The 19,155-nt window shown below is 46.9% G+C and overlaps 2 protein-coding genes and 1 pseudogene across 19 annotated transcripts in view; 1 reads left to right on the forward strand and 2 right to left on the reverse strand.

Annotated features, from left to right (window-relative positions):
- TEX11 (testis expressed 11) overlaps nucleotides 1-5,335 on the reverse strand; it is a 34,861-nt gene extending 29,526 nt beyond the window's left edge. For 13 of the 18 annotated variants that reach the window (XR_003920937.1, XR_003920936.1, XR_003920939.1 and 10 more), the window contains exons 1-6: nucleotides 5,116-5,335; nucleotides 4,805-5,013; nucleotides 2,584-2,668; nucleotides 1,315-1,394; nucleotides 776-856; nucleotides 574-693 (exon numbers count right to left, since the gene is read on the reverse strand). Coding sequence is in view for 14 of the 18 variants with exons in the window: in XM_041118933.1 (XP_040974867.1) it covers nucleotides 574-693; nucleotides 776-856; nucleotides 1,315-1,394; nucleotides 2,584-2,668; nucleotides 4,805-5,013; nucleotides 5,116-5,251 (711 nt within the window). In the remaining 4 variants the exon portion in view is untranslated. Of the gene's footprint in view, nucleotides 1-573; nucleotides 694-775; nucleotides 857-1,314; nucleotides 1,395-2,583; nucleotides 2,669-4,804; nucleotides 5,014-5,115 lie in introns of those variants that run through there. The other 5 variants (XM_029997358.1, XM_029997357.1, XM_029997359.1 and 2 more) reach the window with 5 other exon arrangements.
- Nucleotides 5,336-5,356: 21 nt separating this feature from the next.
- On the forward strand, nucleotides 5,357-8,392 carry LOC115333855 (nuclear cap-binding protein subunit 2). The gene is made up of 4 exons (XM_029997377.2): nucleotides 5,357-5,557; nucleotides 5,818-5,999; nucleotides 6,807-6,945; nucleotides 7,627-8,392. The coding sequence occupies exons 1-4, from the start codon at nucleotides 5,471-5,473 to the stop codon at nucleotides 7,723-7,725; spliced, it is 507 nt and encodes a 168-aa protein (XP_029853237.1). The 5' UTR covers nucleotides 5,357-5,470; the 3' UTR covers nucleotides 7,726-8,392.
- An 8,925-nt stretch (nucleotides 8,393-17,317) lies between these two features.
- LOC115333729 lies at nucleotides 17,318-19,086 on the reverse strand (annotated as a pseudogene).
- Between the last annotated feature and the right edge of the window lie 69 nt (nucleotides 19,087-19,155).

The following is a 19,155-nucleotide window of genomic DNA, read 5'->3' on the forward strand; positions in this document are numbered from 1 at the left end:
TTTAAGTCCCAGAAGACTTTACACATGTGGCTTATAATATCTACTTGTTAGATACAAACCTGGGCCATCTGCAGCCATGACAAATACTACCTTCATATACTTTCAACCACCCTAGCTGCAAATACTAGTGCAGTATGATGAGCATTCCAAAGTGACTAGTCGTACTGTGTACCTGTTACATGAATGCAGTTTGGGGGACCTAGGCTCTACACTAGCCCTATCGCCCTTCTTCAGTGAAGCACAGGACACCTTTGGAACTGACACATTTATGATTCAGAAAGGCAGCTGTTTGTTTTATAAACAGCCATGCTAGCCAAATCATAGAGCAACAAATCTGAACTAGAAGATATAAACACCACAGCAGAAATGACTGTGATAAATTAGGCAAATTAAAAATCATTAAATGATTGCAACACTGAATGCAAACACGAGATCTACTATCTTACATCTAAGCAAAGAAAATATATCCTTCAGCAAGTCCTCAATGCCAAGCATTCATACATCTAACAACTGGGTCAGAGTTTCCCTCTACACCCTCAGTGACTTATAAGGTAAACTGGGAAGAACACATACTGATTCAGCCTGATAAGAGAGTACTTTGAAGAGGTTCTTCTCCACATCAGCTTTGTGCACATGGATATCTGCTTCACCATCGCTCCCTTTAAGTAACTTCGCATACAGTTTTTCTATACTCTGGAAAACAAAGCATAGGCATCGCCCATGGAACTTACAAATAGGTGTGTTTATAAGAAATTAGAACTGGAAAAGAACTTACACTCATGGCAATCTCTAGAAATCCATCAGCAAGATCAGCTTTTCCAATATCTATCCATCCTTTCCCAGTTTTCATAGACATCTGAAGGAGAAAATGAAAGTTTTTCGTGAAAATATAGTCACTTTCAAGAAAGGCAATGTTCGAGCTCATCTCTTTGATGCACATATCTAATGTAGGGGAGGGGTATTTCAGCTCTTCAATTTCTGACAAGCACCTCTCATGTCTGAAGTCCTTAACACTTAGTTGCAGCCTAAGACTTACGGTGCTCTACTAGATAATAATGTAAGATACTGAAATAAATGAATATGCTCCTCATATAACATTTTACCATATGACAAAGATGTGATGCTTACTGCACTGTCTGGGAATTCCTAACTGCACTGGCTGAGCAAGGTATCCCTGTGATAATACAGGTCCCCCTTCAGCGTGTGTATTCCCCAGAACTACAGGTATATTTCACTCCCTTTCCAAAGCAACGAGTTTAAAGGTTTCCCTTGGTGATCAACTGTACTTCATTGCTCACCCACCATTAGCCTTACCAAAATCTGTCTTCGAATAGTTCCCTCCGAAGGATCACTGCCTTCACAAAGGCACACCAGTCTGCAAGCAACAAACCGTACTGCAAGAAAACAGTGCAGACATTCCTAAGTTCCCTTTTCTTTTTTTTTTTTTTTTTTAAGAAAGTCAGACCCTGACATATCTGAAAGACTGCTTGCCATTTTAAATTATAAGAGAGAAAAATTTGACAACTTCAGGAGTCAAAGCAGTCTGAATTTTAGCCAAGCTGCTTAAAACTGCTTTTCAGGCAGTAAGAAAATATAAGATACTCTCATCAAAATACCTATTAAACACTTTAGAGAGAGTTTAAGTTAAATACATGGTATTCAAAGACTTAATTACATTGCAGGTGCTTACAGTAACATGTCTTGAGAGCCTCAAAATAGCCTTCAGCAAAACAGGGAAATGAAGTTTAATAATCTTTACATTTTCAAAGTAAAAAGCAAAAATATTTTCAGGCCTTCCTTATACATCAGGGATGGGAAAGACACCACTTAATGTATTTAAAATAGCCTCTCCCTGGCCCTTCAGCTGTGATACAAGATCTGAGAACATTACACTCTACAATTACTACTTATTTTCTGTAAACTTACCCTTTTCCCTTTACCTGATATAATTTATATGATGCAGATTATACATAATTTTGACTATAATTCCTCAAGACAAAAAATGTAGGCCAGATATTGCAATCCTGCAGAACCACATAAAGAACAGGTTGAGGGAAAAGACCAAAAGCTCACTTCTGCTTTTGGCTCCAAGCAAACCCACTAGCTGTGTACCTGGCTAAAGCAGGGAAGTAAAAAGAGGATTTAGAGTTTTTCTGTATGAAAACATTGATGAGACTGTTTCCTTTAATGTAACTATCTCACTTGATATAAATTAAGTGACCAACAGTCTAAAATTTACATCTATGTTATTTCCACACATTTCTAGATTAAAACCATAGCATTAGAAAGCAAATTACAGCTTCCTTTGGTCACATCACCTCTTTACTGATGCTCTGGCACGGAAAGGGGGAGTGATAATAACGCCTACAGTGATTCTGTGTCACAAGGAGACCACTGTTACACCAGGATGCTCCTTCCTGAACTGTTTATACAAGCCCAGCTGTATATTTTCCTCTGTCTGCACCCCATCTACAAAGATCCAAACAAATCTACAGCACTATGTATATGCCTGTCAGCAGAGAGTTTTTCCTTTTCGTGCTACAGCACACAACACATTTAGGAAGGTACAGAACACATACGTACGTTTAGCTCTTTGCTCATCATTGACAACGGAACCTGTGTGTTTGGTCACAGCCCAGTTCCACAGGCTTACTGCACCCTCTTCAACCTGAGCAGGAGAATTCCATTAGATTTAATTTTGTCCTGGATTTGGGTCGCATTGAAATTTACTTCTGGAAAAGGAACCGTCTTTCATGTGTATCACAGTAATGACCTGTCCACATATTTGTGCAACTTCCTTTTACACTGGAGTCAAAGGAGTGAGTTTTCCATGAAACTGTTATATGATCCCACAGGGAGATCTGGGATAGTGACCTGAAAACAGGCATGCTGAATGGACCACATCGCATTTCTTCAGCTAAAAGTATGGATCATTCCTTTCTATAGATCCATCATTTCAGAAGAATTATAAGCAGCTGGCAGGAAGCACATACTCTTTTCGTGAGTATATTTCATAAGATATATTCAGTCTTATAAAGACTATTTCACATCTTCTAAAACCATGAGAGCACTTCTATGATGAAGCAAGTTAATAAAGAACATGACTGTGTCAATCTAAGGCTGACAAGACCTGAAGCTAAAAAAAACTAATTAATCATATGACCAATTGCACATGTGTCATACCATCCATCAGTGCCTTCAGCTCCAATTTGAAATTATGCATAATAGCAAATTCTGCAAGTGAAGTGGTGGACTTAAAAAACATTCAAATACGTTCCTAAACAAATCCCATTATCTGTCATATTACTGAAATGTCCTAACCTATGCTTCCATCAAGTCCTTTTCCAAACTTAGCAAAACGTGACCTCACTTACTCTACCCATCTGGGATGAAGTTTTCTCACAAACACTCAGATACAAAATTTGTGCAACAGCGCATCACCATATCCAAAATACAACCGATTCACTGGCAGCCTTCAGAATACATTATGTACATTTTAAACAGATGTTGAAAAATTTGAAGGGATTGGAAAAGAGCTGTAAGAATTGTATCAAGTTTGAAAACATATCTATAGTAAGGCTTCAAAATAGGCTTTTGCCTATCAAAAAGAAAACTAAATAGCTCAATTACTTTAAATACCTACATCAGGAAACTTCTGATATTAGCAACAAAGAACAAAGGCTACTGACTATATACACTTGCTGAAAAGATAATGCAGTCCTACATAAAGGCAATACGCTCCCTTAACAAACCACCTTTAAGGGTTGCACTTTCCATTACTTCAAATCCTAGTTTCCATGGCAGATCTTGCCTACAGATATGCTCTTGCCTAACTAGGGAGACATTTTATAGCCCCTTTTATTGAAAAGATCAATTACAAATTAATGATTTCTCCTTTCTTTAGAAATATTTTAGCCCAACTGATTCAGGAAGAACTGAAGGATACCAGTTTTATGCTCCTGTATTTCTTTACAGACTGCACTAAGCATACTTCCTGTTGTGACACTTGCTAACCTATCTTGCTCCTTGTCTCAAATTTACAACTTTCAAAATTAGTCTTCCTTAGATGATAATCACTATGTGTTAAATACCTCTTCAAAATGTAATTTTGGAGGAAAAGGTTGTACAATATCTCAGCTGGTCTTGTTTTTATTCCAGATTAATGTATTACTCATCAGACCTTTTTTTGAAAAAGGCCTTTTAGAGTAGACGTTTACTACTTTTTGAGTACTCCTCTAGAAGAAATACACAGAAGGAAAAAAACTAAAATTAAAAACATTATAAACAACAACCTAATTGACTTTCATAACGTATGAAAATGAGTACTTCCCACTCTAATATTATGCACTGAGTTTACCAGGCAGTTAAAATTACATGCTTGTTTTCTTCTTCCTCAAGTATCTACTGTCATTATTGGAATCCATGTACAGGATGAGAAGGACCTCTTCTCTGACCCAGTACCAAACTCTTAATGCATCAGCACCCTATGCTTGCATATTTACTTGACATTAGAATTAGATACTAGAAAATTGAAATAATAAAAACCTTAACATCACTAAGATACCAGTAACTCTTCCCATTATGATGCACACTTCTACATTTAGGATCAACATTTTGCACTGACTTTTAAAATGTAAGATTTTCCACTTTATTTTGGACTTTCACGCTATTGGGTTAAAAGATGAAAAAATAAACTGTTTTCTTTACATTCCAATAGCACTAGAGGTAAACGTTTAGCTTCACTGCAGAAGACGGGAAGCAAGAGCACGTCTCTCAGAGAGCTGCAGGAACTGCAGCCGCCAACCTGGGCGAGCGCGGCCCTGTGGAGTGCAGCACACGAAAGCCCCGTTTCTTCAGACGGGCTGGAGACGGGCGCCGGGCCGGGAGGCTGGCGCTCTACCTCAGCCGCGCTCCCATCGTCCTCAGAGATGCTCCCCGCCGCCTGGAAGAGCTCCTCGGTGAGGGCGGCGATGCGGGACGGAGCCTCCTCCTTCAGCAGCTCCCGCACAAGCCCTGTAAGACAGGACGAGAGGAAGGCATGAGATACAGCCAGCAGCAGGCGGCGGATCCCAGGCGCTTATGGGAAAAGGAGCCCTCGCCCGCGGCAGGCGGTACCTTCCACCGCCGCCAGCCGCGCCCCCACCATGGCCGCCACAGCCCCGCCTACACACCGCGACGAGACCGGCAGGGAGGGAAAGGCGCCGCTGCGCATGCGCGTCGACAGCACCGCGCGCGCACCGCCGCGAAGCATGCTGGGCCCGGCGCCACGGCCGCGCCGAACCCTGCGCTCCCGGCGGCTCCCCGCGTCGATTGGCTGTCCGGCGCTATCGTCCCGCCTCCCCGCCCCGAGCGACAGGCGCCGGGGCCAGTCGGGCGGTGCGGCGGATCGTTTGCCCCGCTTGCCGTCCGGTGGGCGCCGCGGCGCTTCTGGAAGGATCCCGGGAGCAGGGCCCGGCCGGGCGCAGGCGAGATGTCGGGGCTGCTTCACACCACGCTGAGCGGGCTCAACAGCGACTCCTACTGCGAGATCAGCCAGTACCGCGACCAGCACTTCCGGGTGCGCCCGGCGGCCGGGCCCGAGGCGCGGGGGTGAGGGCGGCGGGGCCCGAGGCCGCGGAGCCCGGCCGGGGCGGGGTGGGGGAGGGGGCTGGAGCAGCGCCTGAGGAGGAGGGCTGTTGCCGGGGCAAGGCCGTGCGAGGAGCCGGTGAGCGGGAGGGCACCGCATCTCCGGGGCGGCGGGAGGTCCCCGCCGGGGCCTGGCGACGGAAGCGGGGCGGCAGGCGTGCTCACCCTGCTGCGTGCTCCCTCTGCCCTCAGGGTAGCAGGCAGCTGCAGGAGAAATCCCTGAAAATTTCCTCTACGCTGTATGTTGGCAACCTGTCCTTCTACACCACCGAGGAGCAGATCCAGGAGCTCTTCTCCAAATGCGGAGACGTCAAGAGGATTGTCATGGGGTTGGACAAGATCAAGAAAACCCCCTGTGGCTTTTGCTTTGTCGAGTATCCTTTCTGGTTCCCTGCCACTGTCAGCCCGTATGTGGTTGCCACTTTTAGTTCATCTTTGCACAGCAAGCTGAGTCGTACTGCTGTTGAAAACCTGAAAAGGAGTGACAGTCAAGTGCTTTCTACCAGGTGCTTCCCTTCCAACCTTGCTACTTCCCCACCACCTTAACTGAGAGACAGACTGTACAGCGGTGCCATGGGTGAAAAGTGCTACCACTGCTGTACTTTCTGGAGGTGGCAGAGAGCTGCTTTAATTTGTTCATTTCTTTAATTATTTTAGGGCCAAAATGAGAACTGTTACAATTGTGGCCAGAGCACATGTTCACTTTCTTACCTTAACTTTACACCTGAGTGAAGTAGCAGAATAAGCCATGGCGGTATTCCCAAGCACAGGGTACACGCTTGTACAAGTTGTACTGTGAGCTGTCTTTGCAAACTCTCCTGTGAGGCCTGCCCCTCTTGTTCAAATTCAGTCAAGTTCATGTAGTATAAAAAGGCATATTACAGATTTCTTGCCCTTAGCAAGGCTTTAATGTGTTTGTTTCATCTGCTTGTGAAATAAGTGATCCAAAGCTACTTCTTGTCTGTGCAGGTACTAACATTAAAGTTCAGAATCCTTTCTGAGTGGGAGCTGGTTTAGCTTGGATTTATATAAGCAGTTTTTGATCCCATGGAGAAAAGCAGGAAGAGTAGAAAAGGCTGGAAGGCAGGGGTTTTCTGATTCTCAAATAAAATAGTTCTCTTTTTTATTTTCCCTGTACCCAACAAGATAGCACACATAGTTCTCCTTATAGTATGCTTCAGATACTACACAAGAGCAGACGCTGAACACGCAATGCGATTTATCAATGGCACACGACTAGATGACCGCATCATTCGAACTGACTGGGATGCAGGGTTTAAAGAGGGGCGACAGTATGGAAGAGGAAAGACTGGAGGACAGGTAATGGGCAATACCAGTTCATACCTTGAATTTGATCCCCTTAAGACTGTGTACTGTTTTGCTAGTTTTGTCTCATGCAGAACAATGTGTAGGCTGTAAATACCTGATAATGAACTTCAGCCACTCCCAGGTTGTTTTGGTAACTGATATCTGGCGTTAAAAGCTAGAAGTAGAACTTAAGGCCATTTCTGTCTAGGACTCCAAACTTCCTGCAATGCAAGCAGAATGTTCCCTAATCCAAGCTAGTACTCTTAAAATGATGCAGAATTTGAATGGAGGGGGACAGCATAGCTGCTAGGCCAATCTCATAACGCAGCATTTTGCCCCAGTGCAAAGGTGAGGTTCCTTTCCAGATTCTGAGGGTGGAGGGGAGACAACATTCTGGAGGCCAAGCCTGGCAATTCAGAAAGCTGGACTGCAAAGCTGAATCAAAATATTTTGGGGTCTTCTTTGCTTCTTGTCTAAAAAGACTTCAGCCATCAGATATATCCTCATTTGTCATTTTCACCACCATTACCACCTTTTTGGTGGATTATTTGAAGAGATTTCAAATGAGTCAAAATGCTTCTAATCTGAACTTCAGTTCCCCACCAAGTGAGCAGGGAGGGGATGATGATTCTGAAGCCTAGCACAAGACAGACAGTGCAGGGTACTAATATCTGTGTTACTGCTGTGCCCCAGGTGCGAGATGAGTACCGGACAGACTACGATGTGGGAAGAGGTGGCTTTGGCAAGATCATTCAGATGCAGAAGGCAAATCATCAGCCTGCAATCTATTAATTGCCTCATGTGTCCTAGCTCATAGAGGGCTCTGTCCTTCCAGAGCTAGCCCTGTTCTCGCATTTTGGATTGGGGTAGGGAGTGAGATCCAAGTTCCAGCAAAAGGTGACCCTCCTTAGACTGTGGATATACATGTATTCATTCCCCCTTCCTTCTGGGCTAGAGAGGATGTTCTGTGCTGCTACAGGGCAACAAGGGAAAAAAAAAATGGACAGCTCTGCAGGATTCTGAGTAAGAAGAAATGCAGTATGTCACAGATACCTCGTGCTGTGACATACTCTTTATGTTGCAGCTAAGCAGGTGGCTTCCTCCAAGCTGCGACTGCAGCCACGGTTGCTCTCAAATGGAACTTCTTAAAAGCTTACCATCATCGGAGCCCTCCAGGTGCCTGGGCACCTTGTGGGGATGCACAAGAGATTCAGGTTTCCAATTTACAACCTCATCTGCTTACAAAGCAGTACCACTGTTTGGATGAGAGAAGTGGAACAAGGTCTTACAATCCACTTGGAGGTGCTCGTCTGCACATCTAGCCCTTGGGTTGGTCGGGGCCTGTAGAGCATTTCTTTTTACGATGCCCCCAGTGCTGCCTGGCTTTTCAGATCCTCACTGTTCGACATGATTTTGTTAAAAGTTTCTTTTAATTTTTTAAATAAACAGTTGTATTGGGTCTGGCTGAGATGGAGTTAATTTTTCCCCTAGCTGCCCTCGTAGTGCTGTGCTTTGTATTGGTAGTTAGAAAGGTGTTGATAACACCAGTGTTTTGGCTACTGCTGAGCAGTGCTCCCACAGCATCAAGGCTGTCTTTCCGACATTTCCCCCCCCTCACCCAGTAGGCTGGGGTTGGGCAAGATCCTGGCAGGGGGGACAGAGCCAGGACAGCTGATCCAAACTGAGCAAAGAGAGTTTTCATACCATATGACATCTGCTTAGCAATAAAAGCTAAGAGAAAGGGCTGGCGGGGGGTGGGAGGGAGGCATTCGTTATTATGATGTTTGTCTTCTGGAGCAACCGCTCTGCTCACTTAAAGCTCTACTTCCTGGGAACTGGCTGAACATCACCTGCTGATGGGAAGTAGAGAATAAATCTTTTGTTTTCCCTTGCTTCTACATGCAGCTTTGCTTTTGCTTTATTAAACTGCCTTTATCTTGACCCATGAGTTTTTTTCCATCTTATTTTCTCCCCCCCCTCCAATCCTGCTGAGGAGGGGAGTGATAGAGTGGCTTGGTGGGCACCTGGCATCCAGCCAAGGTCAACCCACCACAGTCCTTTTTGGTGCCCAATGTGGGGCTCAAGACAACGGCAGTATTGTATTAAGCGTGCTGTAGCTATAGTAGTTATTAAGTAGCAAGCTTCTGTGCCGATCACAGAGTTTGTTGGCTACGCTGCTTATCTCTTTATTTCACTGAGCTTGGGAACATGTTAGTACAAACAATGGCTTTCTGCTTTTCCCTGGCATTGGTAGCCTTGCTGTGCTGGGGGAGCTATCTTGTGGAGAGGATGAGGGAATACATCTCCCTCTTTCTACCCAGGCCCAAAGTGGGTGGTTTTATTATGCAGGCTCCTGAAGTCCTTGCTCACCCTTGCGTGAGCTGTTTAATACTACTAATTAACACTATTGGCATATTATGGGTTTTGTGGAATCTGGTGTCATCCTGGTGTAAGAGAAGACAACTTTTGGGTGAGGCAATACTGAAATGTGCCCTGAGGTGGCCGGTCCCTGGGTGGCAGGGTGTGTGGAAGGATTTGGGCAGGTGCCTAGGGCAGTTGTCACCTCCCATAGCCTGGGGCTTTACACCTGAACAGGCAAGCAACCCTGGCAAACTCATGTGCCACCTGATAAGAGGGGTGCCTTGCCTACCCCAATGAAAACCAGCAGCTTCTAGCACTGTACTGGGACTTGGCCTGTGCCTACTGAGTTCAGTACTGTCAGAGCACTGTGGTTAAGACAGGGACCCAAGCTACCTTGGAATACCTTGACTGAGATGAGGGTGCAAACTACATCCAAGGACATGATAGTAGAGACAGGGACCCAAACAACAACAACTAAATTGCCCAGTAGTGAAAAAGAAAGTGGACAAGGATGTCACTGGGTCCATAGCATCAATTAGTAAGGGAGGAGGAAGAAGAGGAAGGGCTTGATCAAGAAGTTGGTCCTCTGGCAAAGAAATTGTAGGAAGAAGTGAGAGAATTCAGACACGAAGCAGAAACTACCTGGTCTCTGACCTCATCAGAACTTTGGGACAGGCAGAAAGATTACAGCTGCCAGCCAGGTCAGTGGATTGCTGCCTGGCTGCTCCAATGCTGGGATAACGGGACCGACAGTCAGCAATCAGAAGGTAAGGAAGCCCAACAGCTGGGATCCCTTGCTAGAAACCAGGGAATTGAGAGAGGAATTGGAAAAGAAGCAGCAATTTGCAGTCTCTGGAGATGGCTCCTCTCAAGTGTGAGGGCAAGAGATCCATTCAAGGAAGATCTTGTGAACTCCTCAGGAAAGTGGACTACCACAGATGAAGGCATCCAGTACCTGAGAGAATTAGCGGTGCTGGAAGTAATCTACAGTGATCTAGACAATGAGCAGGTCTCCAAAGATCCAGAGGATGTCCTGTGCACATGGGCCATGTGGAGGAAGGCAATTCAGAGTTCACCTGCTTCATATTCTAACAGCTTGGCAATGATTTGCCTGGATATGGATACACCAACTGTGGAGAGAGTATCTTCTTGGCTCGGAAACTTTGAAGAAAATCTCTGTCCCTCCTCATCCCTATGGGCCAGTGCCTTGGCTGTCAGGGGCACCCCAAGAAGTCAGTCCTCTCCTGCCCCGGTCGGAGGGTGTCCTGGGTTTGGTTGGGATAGAGTTAATTTTCACAGGAAGCTGGGAGGGGGCACAGCCAGGACAGCTGACCCAAACTAGCCAAGGAGATATTCCATACCATGTGATGTCATGCTCAGTATATAACTGGGGCTGGGGGTGGAGGTGGTATCACAGCAGGGGAAGTAGCAGAGCGTCAGGTTGCAGGTGGTGAGCAATTGCATTGTGCATCACTCATTTTGTATAGTCTTTTATTAGTACTATTGTTATTATTGTAACTTCTCTCCTTGTGTTGTCCCGGTAAACTGTCCTTATCTCAACCCACGAGATTCTACCTTCTTTTTATTTTTTTCTTTCTCCTTTCTGATTCTTCATCCCACAGGGAGGGTAGGGGGGGGAAGGAGTGAGCAAGCGGCCGCTTTGTTGCCATCTGGGCTTAAACCACAACACGACAGAGGGAAAGGGAGCCTCAGGCACAGCGTGCCATGTGGTGGACTCTGGTTCTTCCTGCGTGACCAGGGGGAGGACATGAGGAAGTGGGGTGGTGAACCCACCTTTAAGCTGCAAGCCCATGTACATGAACCGAGAGGGAAGACAGCTGTTAAGAAGGGGTCACCCACAAAGACTGTCAGCGTAGTTGCTGTAGAGACAAAAGGCGGCAATCGGTGATCTCCCAGACATAGAAGGACTGAAATCACTTCCTTTGATCCTGGTGAGGGGTCTTCTGGTCTGGCACGGAAAGGGTCAGACAGTGAATACTCTGACCAGGAACAGGAATAGAGGGTCCCTGCCTCTGGCCAGGAGGTGGAAAGGGATGACCAGGTTTACTGGACTCTGTGGATTTGATGGCCTGGCACATTAGACCCACAGAAGTATAAAGCTTTGGTAGACACTGGTGCACTGTGTATGCTGGTGGCATCAGCGTATAGGGCCACAGGACCCATTGGGATCTCTGGACTGACAGGGAGATGCCAAAAATTGTCTGTATTGGAGGCTGAGGTAAGCTTAACAGGGGACAAGTGGCAAAAGCACACCATTGTGACCAGCCTAGAGGCCCCTTGTATCCTTGCCATAGACTACCTCAGGAGAGGGTACTTCAAGGACCCAAAAGGGTACCGATGGGCTTTTGGTGTAGCCATTGTGAACACAGAGAAGATCAAACAGCTATCTACCCTGCCTGGCCTCTTGGAAGATCCCTTCATTGTAGGATTGCTGTGACTTGAAGAACAGCAGGTGCCAGTTGCTACCAGGACAGTGCACTGGCAGCAATACCACACCAACTGAGACTCCCTGGCTTCCATCCATGAGCTGATTCATCAACTGGAGAGCCAAGGAATGATCAGCAAGACTCACTCACCTTTTAATAGTCCCATAGGGCCAGTGCAAAAGTCTGACGGATGGTGGAGGTTAACAGTAGACTATCGTGGCCTGAACAAAGTCACTCCACCACTTAGTGCTGCTGTACCAGACACATTTCAACTCCAATATGAACTGGAGTCAAAAGCAGCCAAGTGGTATGCTACAATTGACATTGCCAACGCATTTTTTTCAATTCCTTTGGCAGCAGAATGCAGGCCACAGTTTGCTTTCACGTAGAGGGGTGTCCAATACACCTGGAATTGACTGCCCCAGCGGTGGAAGCACAGGCCTACCATTTGTCATGGACTAATCAAAACTGTACTGGAAAAGGGTGATGCCCCTGAACATCTGCAGTACATTGATGATGTCATCGTGTGGGGCAACAAGGCCAAAGAATGTTTGAGAAGGGAAAAAGTAATTCCGATTCTTCTGAAAGCTGGTTTTGCCACAAAAAGAAGCAAGATCAAGGGACCTACACACGAGATTCAGTTCTTGGGAATAAAATGGCAGGATGGACACCATCATGTCCGTATGCATGTGATCAACAAGATAGCAACTATGCCTCCACCAGCTAACAAGAAGGAAACACTAGCTTTCCTAGGCCTTGTGGGATTCTGGAGAATGCATATTCCAGGTTATAGTCAGCTTGCGTAACTCTATCAAGTAACCCGAAAGAACTATTTTGAGTGGGGCCTTGAGCAACAATAAGCCTTTGAGCTTATCAAACAGGAGAGAGCTTGTACCGTAGCTCTTGGGCCTGTCCAGGCAGGACCAGCTGTGCAAAATGTACTCCACACTGCAGCTGGGGAGCATGGTCTAACCTGGAGCCTCTGGCAGAAAACATCAGCAGAAATTCAAGGTTGACCATTAGGGGTTTGGAGCCGGGGGTACCGAGGATCAGAAGCCCACTACACCCCGACTGAAAAAGAGATACTAGCAGCATATGTGGGGGTTCGAGTTGCTTCAGAAGTTGTTGGTACAGAAGCATATCTCCTCTTGGCACCACAATTGCCCATGCTATACTGGATGTTCAAAGGAAACATCCCCTCTACACATCATGCAACCAGCACTACATGGAGTAAGTGGGTAGCATTGATCATGCAATGAGCTTGACTGGGGAAACCCAATCACCGAGGAATCCTGAAAGAGAGCATGGACTGGCCAGACGGCAGAGATTTTGGAGCATCGCCTGAGGAGGTGGCTTGTGCCCAAGAGGCACCACCATATAACGAGTTATCAGAAGATGATTATGCTTTGTTTACTGATGGATCCTGTTGTGTTGTAGGAACCATCAGAAGTGGAAAGCTGCTGTGTGGAGTCCCACACAAGTTGTTGAAGCCACTGAAGGAGAAGGTGAGTCAAGTTAGTGTGCAGAAGTGAAAGCTATACAACTAGCCCTAGAGATTGCTGAACAAGAAAAGTGGCCTGTACTCTGTCTTTATACTTAATCCTGGATAGTGGCTAATGCCCTATGGGGGTGGCTACAGCAGAGGAAGAAGACCAATTGGCAGCACCGGGGTGAACTCATCTGGGCTGCTGCATTGTGGCAGGACATCACTGCCAGGGTAGTAAACATTGCTTTAAAGATATGTCATGTAGATGGTCACATGCCCAAAAGCCATGCCACTGAAGAACATCAAAACAGTGAACAGGTAGACAAGGCTGTCAAAATTGAAGTAGCTGAGGTGAACCTGGACTGAGAGCATAAGGGTGAGCTGTTTGTAGCTTGATGGGCCCACAAAACATAGGGACATCTAGGGAGCGATGCAACGTATGGATGGGCTCGTGATCGAGGGGTGGACCTGACCATGGAGGCCATCACAGGTCATTCATGAATGTGAAACATATGCCACAAGCAAGCAAGCCACATGAGTAAAGTCTCCCTGGAATAGAGGGCAATGGCTGGTTTTTCAATATGGTGAGGCCTGGCAAATTGACTATATTAGACCACTGCTACAAACATGCCAAGGCAAGTGCTACATGCTCACCATCATGGAAGCAACTACTGGTTGGCTAGAAATACACCCTGTAAACCATGCCACTGCCTGAAACACCATCTTAGGCCTTGAAAGGAAAATTTTGTGGTGACAAGATACCCCAGAAAGAATTAAATCAGACAATGGAACTCAGTTCCAAAATAACCTCATAAACTCCTGGGCCAAGAAACACAACACTGACTGGGTACATCACATCCCCTATCACCCACAAGCCTCTGGAAAGATTGAAAGATATAGTGGACTGTTAAAGACTATGTTGAGAGCATTGGGCAACAGGGCATGGAAGCACTGGGATATAAATTTAGCAGAAGCCACTTGGCTGGTTAACACCAAAGGATCTGCTAACTGTCCTGGTCCTGCCCAAACAAAACCCCTACATACTGTGGGAGGAGATAAGGTCCCTGTAGTGCACATAGGGAAGTGGCTGGGGAAGGCAGTGTGGATTGCTTCTCCCTTGGGAAAAGGCAAACCCATCCATGGGATTTTTTTCACTCAAGGACCTGGATGTACTTCATGGGTGATGTGGAAGGATGAGGAGACCTGGCATGTGCCTCAAGGAGATTTAACCTTGGGGGGAAAAATAATCTGTGATGTGAGCTGTATGTTGTAGGAAGTGATGTAGCAGGAATGACCTGAACGGATGAAGAGTGAGTTTTGCAAGGAACCGGATGAGTGCAATGATGACCCAAACCAAGCCAGTGTTGGTGCCCAACAATCAAACCTACTTCTTCTCCTGTCCCAAGAAGCCATCTTGACAGATGGGGCCCAAGTCAAGGCCCGTTCTTATGAACATTTGGAGGAGTGGAAGAAGCCCATGGAATGGGAGAATAATATCTATCTGTTAAAGGACAAGGGATAGTAGTTAATGAGAATGTATAAATCTGTATGTTGGGTATAAAGATGGTTTAAGTATGTAGCATAAGTTGTAAGTGTTGGTAAGAAGGGATTTCAGTAATAAGAATTAAATCCAATGAGAAGGTTAGAAGATAGATATACATATATGTATTAAATTATGTGGGACTTGAGCATGACACAAATGGTATGGAATAGGCTGTCTCTTCAACATTTCCCCCCCTCACCCAGTAGGCTGAGGGTGGGCAAGATCTTGGGAGGGGACAGAGCCAGGACAGCTGACCCAAACTGACCAAAGGGAATTTCCATACCATATGACATCTTCTCAGCAATAAAAGCTAAGAGAATGGAAGGGGGGGGGGGGGGGGTGTGTATTCGTTATTACAACATTTGTCTTCTGGAGAAACCACTATGCCTACTGAAGCCCTACTTCCTGGGAAGTGGCTGGACATCACCTGCTGATGGGAAGTAGAGAATAAATCTTTTGTTTTCCTTTGCTTCCACATGTGGCCTTGCTTTTGCTTTATTAAACTGCCTTTATCTTGACCCATGAGTTCTTTTATGTCTTCCCCTCTGCCCTGCTGAGGAGGGGAGTGATAAAGCAGCTTGGTGGGCACCTGGCATCCAGCCAAGGTCAACCCACTACAACAGTGAGTCCTGTACATGTTGCAGATTGTGCATCAAAACCACTCGCTCTATGACACGAACTGGGAAGGAACATCCTGTTGGTGTCTTAAAGCTGCTGGTACTTGCAAACACAATGATGGATAGTAAAAGGGGGTGTGAATCTCACCGTATTTCTCTTGGCTTCTGTCTTGGTGCTGACTTTTCCCTCTTCTGTTTTGCAATAGCTGATGGCTGATGTCAGAAGGAAGTTGCTTATAAAGTGTATGGCTGCTCTGAATAAGACAAGTCCTTCTCTTTCACATCAGCAGGTTCTAGGAGAACTTTCCCTTATCCTGTCACCTGTTCCACAATCAGAGGAGTGTATAAAGTGAAACAAAGGCCCAGGGTGCACTTCAGAGAGGAAGGAACCAGGAACTCCCTTCCCTGTGTTTATGACAGGCTTTTTTCCCATTTTAAGAAGAGCATGGCTGACGCTCTCTAACCTGTTCTTAGGGTCCGAACAAGAGATGAGAACCCTTTCTGATCTGTCCCCAAGAACCTCTCAGCTAGGGCAGGTAATTCCATTGAACAAGTTGAATTCTGTCTGTAAATTGGGTTTGTATTATGTGAATAATAGCAGCTGCTCCCTGCCCAGTAATGTGTAATCATGATTTTTCATGCATTATCTCATCCAAGATAATAGAAACTGTTGCACACCCATCTGCAGACCAGGCATATGACTTAAATTAGTTTAACACTGACATTACCCCGAAGTCTTGATAACTGAGCTGGAGGGTTTGTTACATTTAGTTTGTTGAAATGTCACCTACCCGTTTGTTTTTCAAGCCAGGTTGCTCTGCCTGTACAACTGTCACGGGTCTTGAAGGAACTGCATGTTTAGTCTTCAGCAGGTTTAAGCAATGACAGCATTGAGAAACCTGTGATGCAGGCTGCCCCTGAGATGCAGTGAAAAGGAGCAGGACATTGACTTAAGAGTGAAAAATACAAGCAGCCATCTGTCCAGCCTGTCAAAGCAGCATCAGCATGAGGTCCCTTGTGGAGAATGTGAATTACAGAGGGAATAATTGCCTGGGCAAACACAGCAGGGAAATGGGAAAACTTAAGGAAGATGGGGAGAGGTATCAGCCATGAAACTCTAGGATTAGCAAAGGAATTTGTTGTGTATGAGGTAGGGAAACATAAGACAAGCTTTCAGTTTGCTCATGGAAAAGCCTGATGTGGCATGTTGGGCACATCAGTCCTATGCGACAGAACATGCAGAAATGTGTTCAGTCAGGTGCCTGGGCTGTTTTTTGACTGCAGCAGGCATCAGTCCCTATTTTTGCAAGATACTGTGATTTCAGCTCTACACAGATCTCCCTGTCCCACTTACTTCAGTCTGGAGGAAGTGTCTCCAGCAAGTCCCAAACCAGGGCTAGCAATCTATGCACTGTTCCTCTTCCAACATAACCTTTGCAAAGAGATTTATGCTTTTATTCAAATACATGTATTTGCTTAAAATAATCCACCTCAAATAATACAGCTGCAGTAAATGTCAGGATCCCTTCCTTCTACTGTAATCCCAGACAGAACCAAAGAGACACGAGAAAGTTTACAAATCAGTAGGTGGTCCCAGCTCTTGGCCCCTGCTGCCACGTGTAGGTACCCACATGGCACCATGCTGCATCAATCAGAAGAGATGTCCTTGCCAAGAGCATTCCCAAGCACGGTGGCTGCCAGAGTCCTGGAGCAGCCCCTCCTGCCCTGGCCGAGCTCCTGGCTGTGGCACACTGTGTGCCCAGAAGACTCAGGCTCCAGGGCTGCCTTTCAGACACCTTTCATGAGCACACAATGGTCCTATTAGGAGAGAAAACCCTTTGTCCTCATATTGCTGGGGCAGTGCCAACCTGGGCAGTGCAGCCAACAGACTGACAGACCTGATGAGACCCAAGAGAAACCAGGTACAGCTTAGTAGCAAGCATGCGGCTGCCTCTCCAAGTCATGAGCAGTTAACGTGCTGGAAGCAGAGGCCACTTTGCCTGGCTGACGGCCAAGCTCTTTCTGTAAAGAACGCTGATGCTGAGTTCATGCCAGCACCAACCAAAGGAGCTTAAACCACACTTCAGACTTCCTGGGGAATCAGGACTTGGACTCCAGTGAGTTTCTGCTGGATCCCTTATGATCTGTGGAGACCCTCGACCTCCACGAGAGAGAACAAAGTGGAGCAGTTTTGCCAGGAAACACTGCTCATCTTCATGCTTCTTGGCCACACTCTTGCTCAGGTACACCACACTCAAAGCCATCTGCACTGGGGAGGAGAAGAGGCAGGGTGCGGTTCTCATTCAGTGTGACAGCTTTTAGAGTCCCCTTTGACCCAGTAACAAATCTGAGCAAACTTTAGAGTGGTCAGGCGAATGGCAATATTAGTCATGGTGCTCCCCAGCCAATTCCAGCCACTGGTGGCCTGAGAAGACCCTGATCACCTTCCTCTCCCATTCATGTCATATGGGGTCCCACACTTTGCCATACGCCCCAGAGCTGGATGCACCAGGCTGGCATCGCAGTGCTGGCAGATGAGGCAGACCATCTTGTCCTCCACCCCACAGAAGCAGTAGACCAGCTCGCCTGGCTGGTCGCTGTCAAACCCCGAAAAATGAATCTTCTTCCCAGCCATCTCCTCTGCTGCCGGAGCTGCCATCAGCTTCGTGTGCAGGCACTGGCGTGGCCTGCACAGCTCCCAAAGGGCATAGTTGTAGTTCGTGCTGACTGAGTTGGGACCCCGGATCCAGCCCATGGGCATCTGCGTGCGCTGCACCCAAGTCCAGCACATCGCCAGCCTCCCCATCCCCGTTTTGTTGCCAGCACCCTGCACCGGTGTCAGGAAACCCACCTTGATCTTCTTGGCCCCGTTCACATTAGCCTTTGCTGTCGTGAATGCAGTAGGTGGCAGTGAGGACATGCCACTCAGACGTGAGCACGCCCATGCAGCCCATGGAGATCTTGACGGTGACAGAGAAGGGGTAGTTCATCAGGAAGTGGTTCCCACTGATGGAAAACCACCTGTCTGTGCCATAAATCTCCCACTTGAGTTGCACATGCTGCCTCCACCGTCTCCTCTCCGTGCCACTTGCATGGGGGCTCACTTTCCACTGTGGTGGGAGTGCAGGTGCGGTTGGGATACACTGTCTCGTAAGAGAGGTACTCCTGGAAGTCCTGAAGGACCAGGGCAGCCTCCCGCTGGGCATGGGCGTTGTCACAGCATGTTGTCAGCTCCGGGACAGGCTGTGACAAGAACCTTTGGCTAGTTGGAGTGTGGACTGGGGAACAAGAGCGGGAACCAGGTCACCAGCAGCAGCACAGGGAAGAAAGAAGAGCAAGAGAAGAGCAACCACCTGGCAGCAAATCATTGTGCCAAACCTGCAAAGGCAAAGCAAGGAGAGCATTAAGCCTGCACGATTAGAGAGCCGGCCACCTGCCACGGCTTGGGGCTGGGAGGATTATCGGATCCATGCAGCCTCGTGCCAGCTACTGGGTCGTGCATACTTAAACTGTTACCACAGAAAGCAGAAGGGTTGGGACCTGCCTGGAGCCGGGTGAGTAAGGAGTGATAGGAATCTCACCTGGCACCAGCTTTGATCTCCTGGATGGTGAGGCCCTGCAGCACAACCCAGCGCCACTGCAGAAATATCACGAGCTGAGGAGTTTGCTCTGTCATGCCAGTAATCCTGTCTGCCGGAGGGTGGATTCCAGGGCTTCGCGTCCCGCGGAGGGATGCATCCCACCCGGCAGCTGCTGCAGCTCCACTCC

The sequence above is a fragment of the Aquila chrysaetos genome, chromosome 21 (genome assembly GCF_900496995.4).
Source record: "Aquila chrysaetos chrysaetos chromosome 21, bAquChr1.4, whole genome shotgun sequence".
Lineage (NCBI taxonomy): Eukaryota > Metazoa > Chordata > Aves > Accipitriformes > Accipitridae > Aquila > Aquila chrysaetos.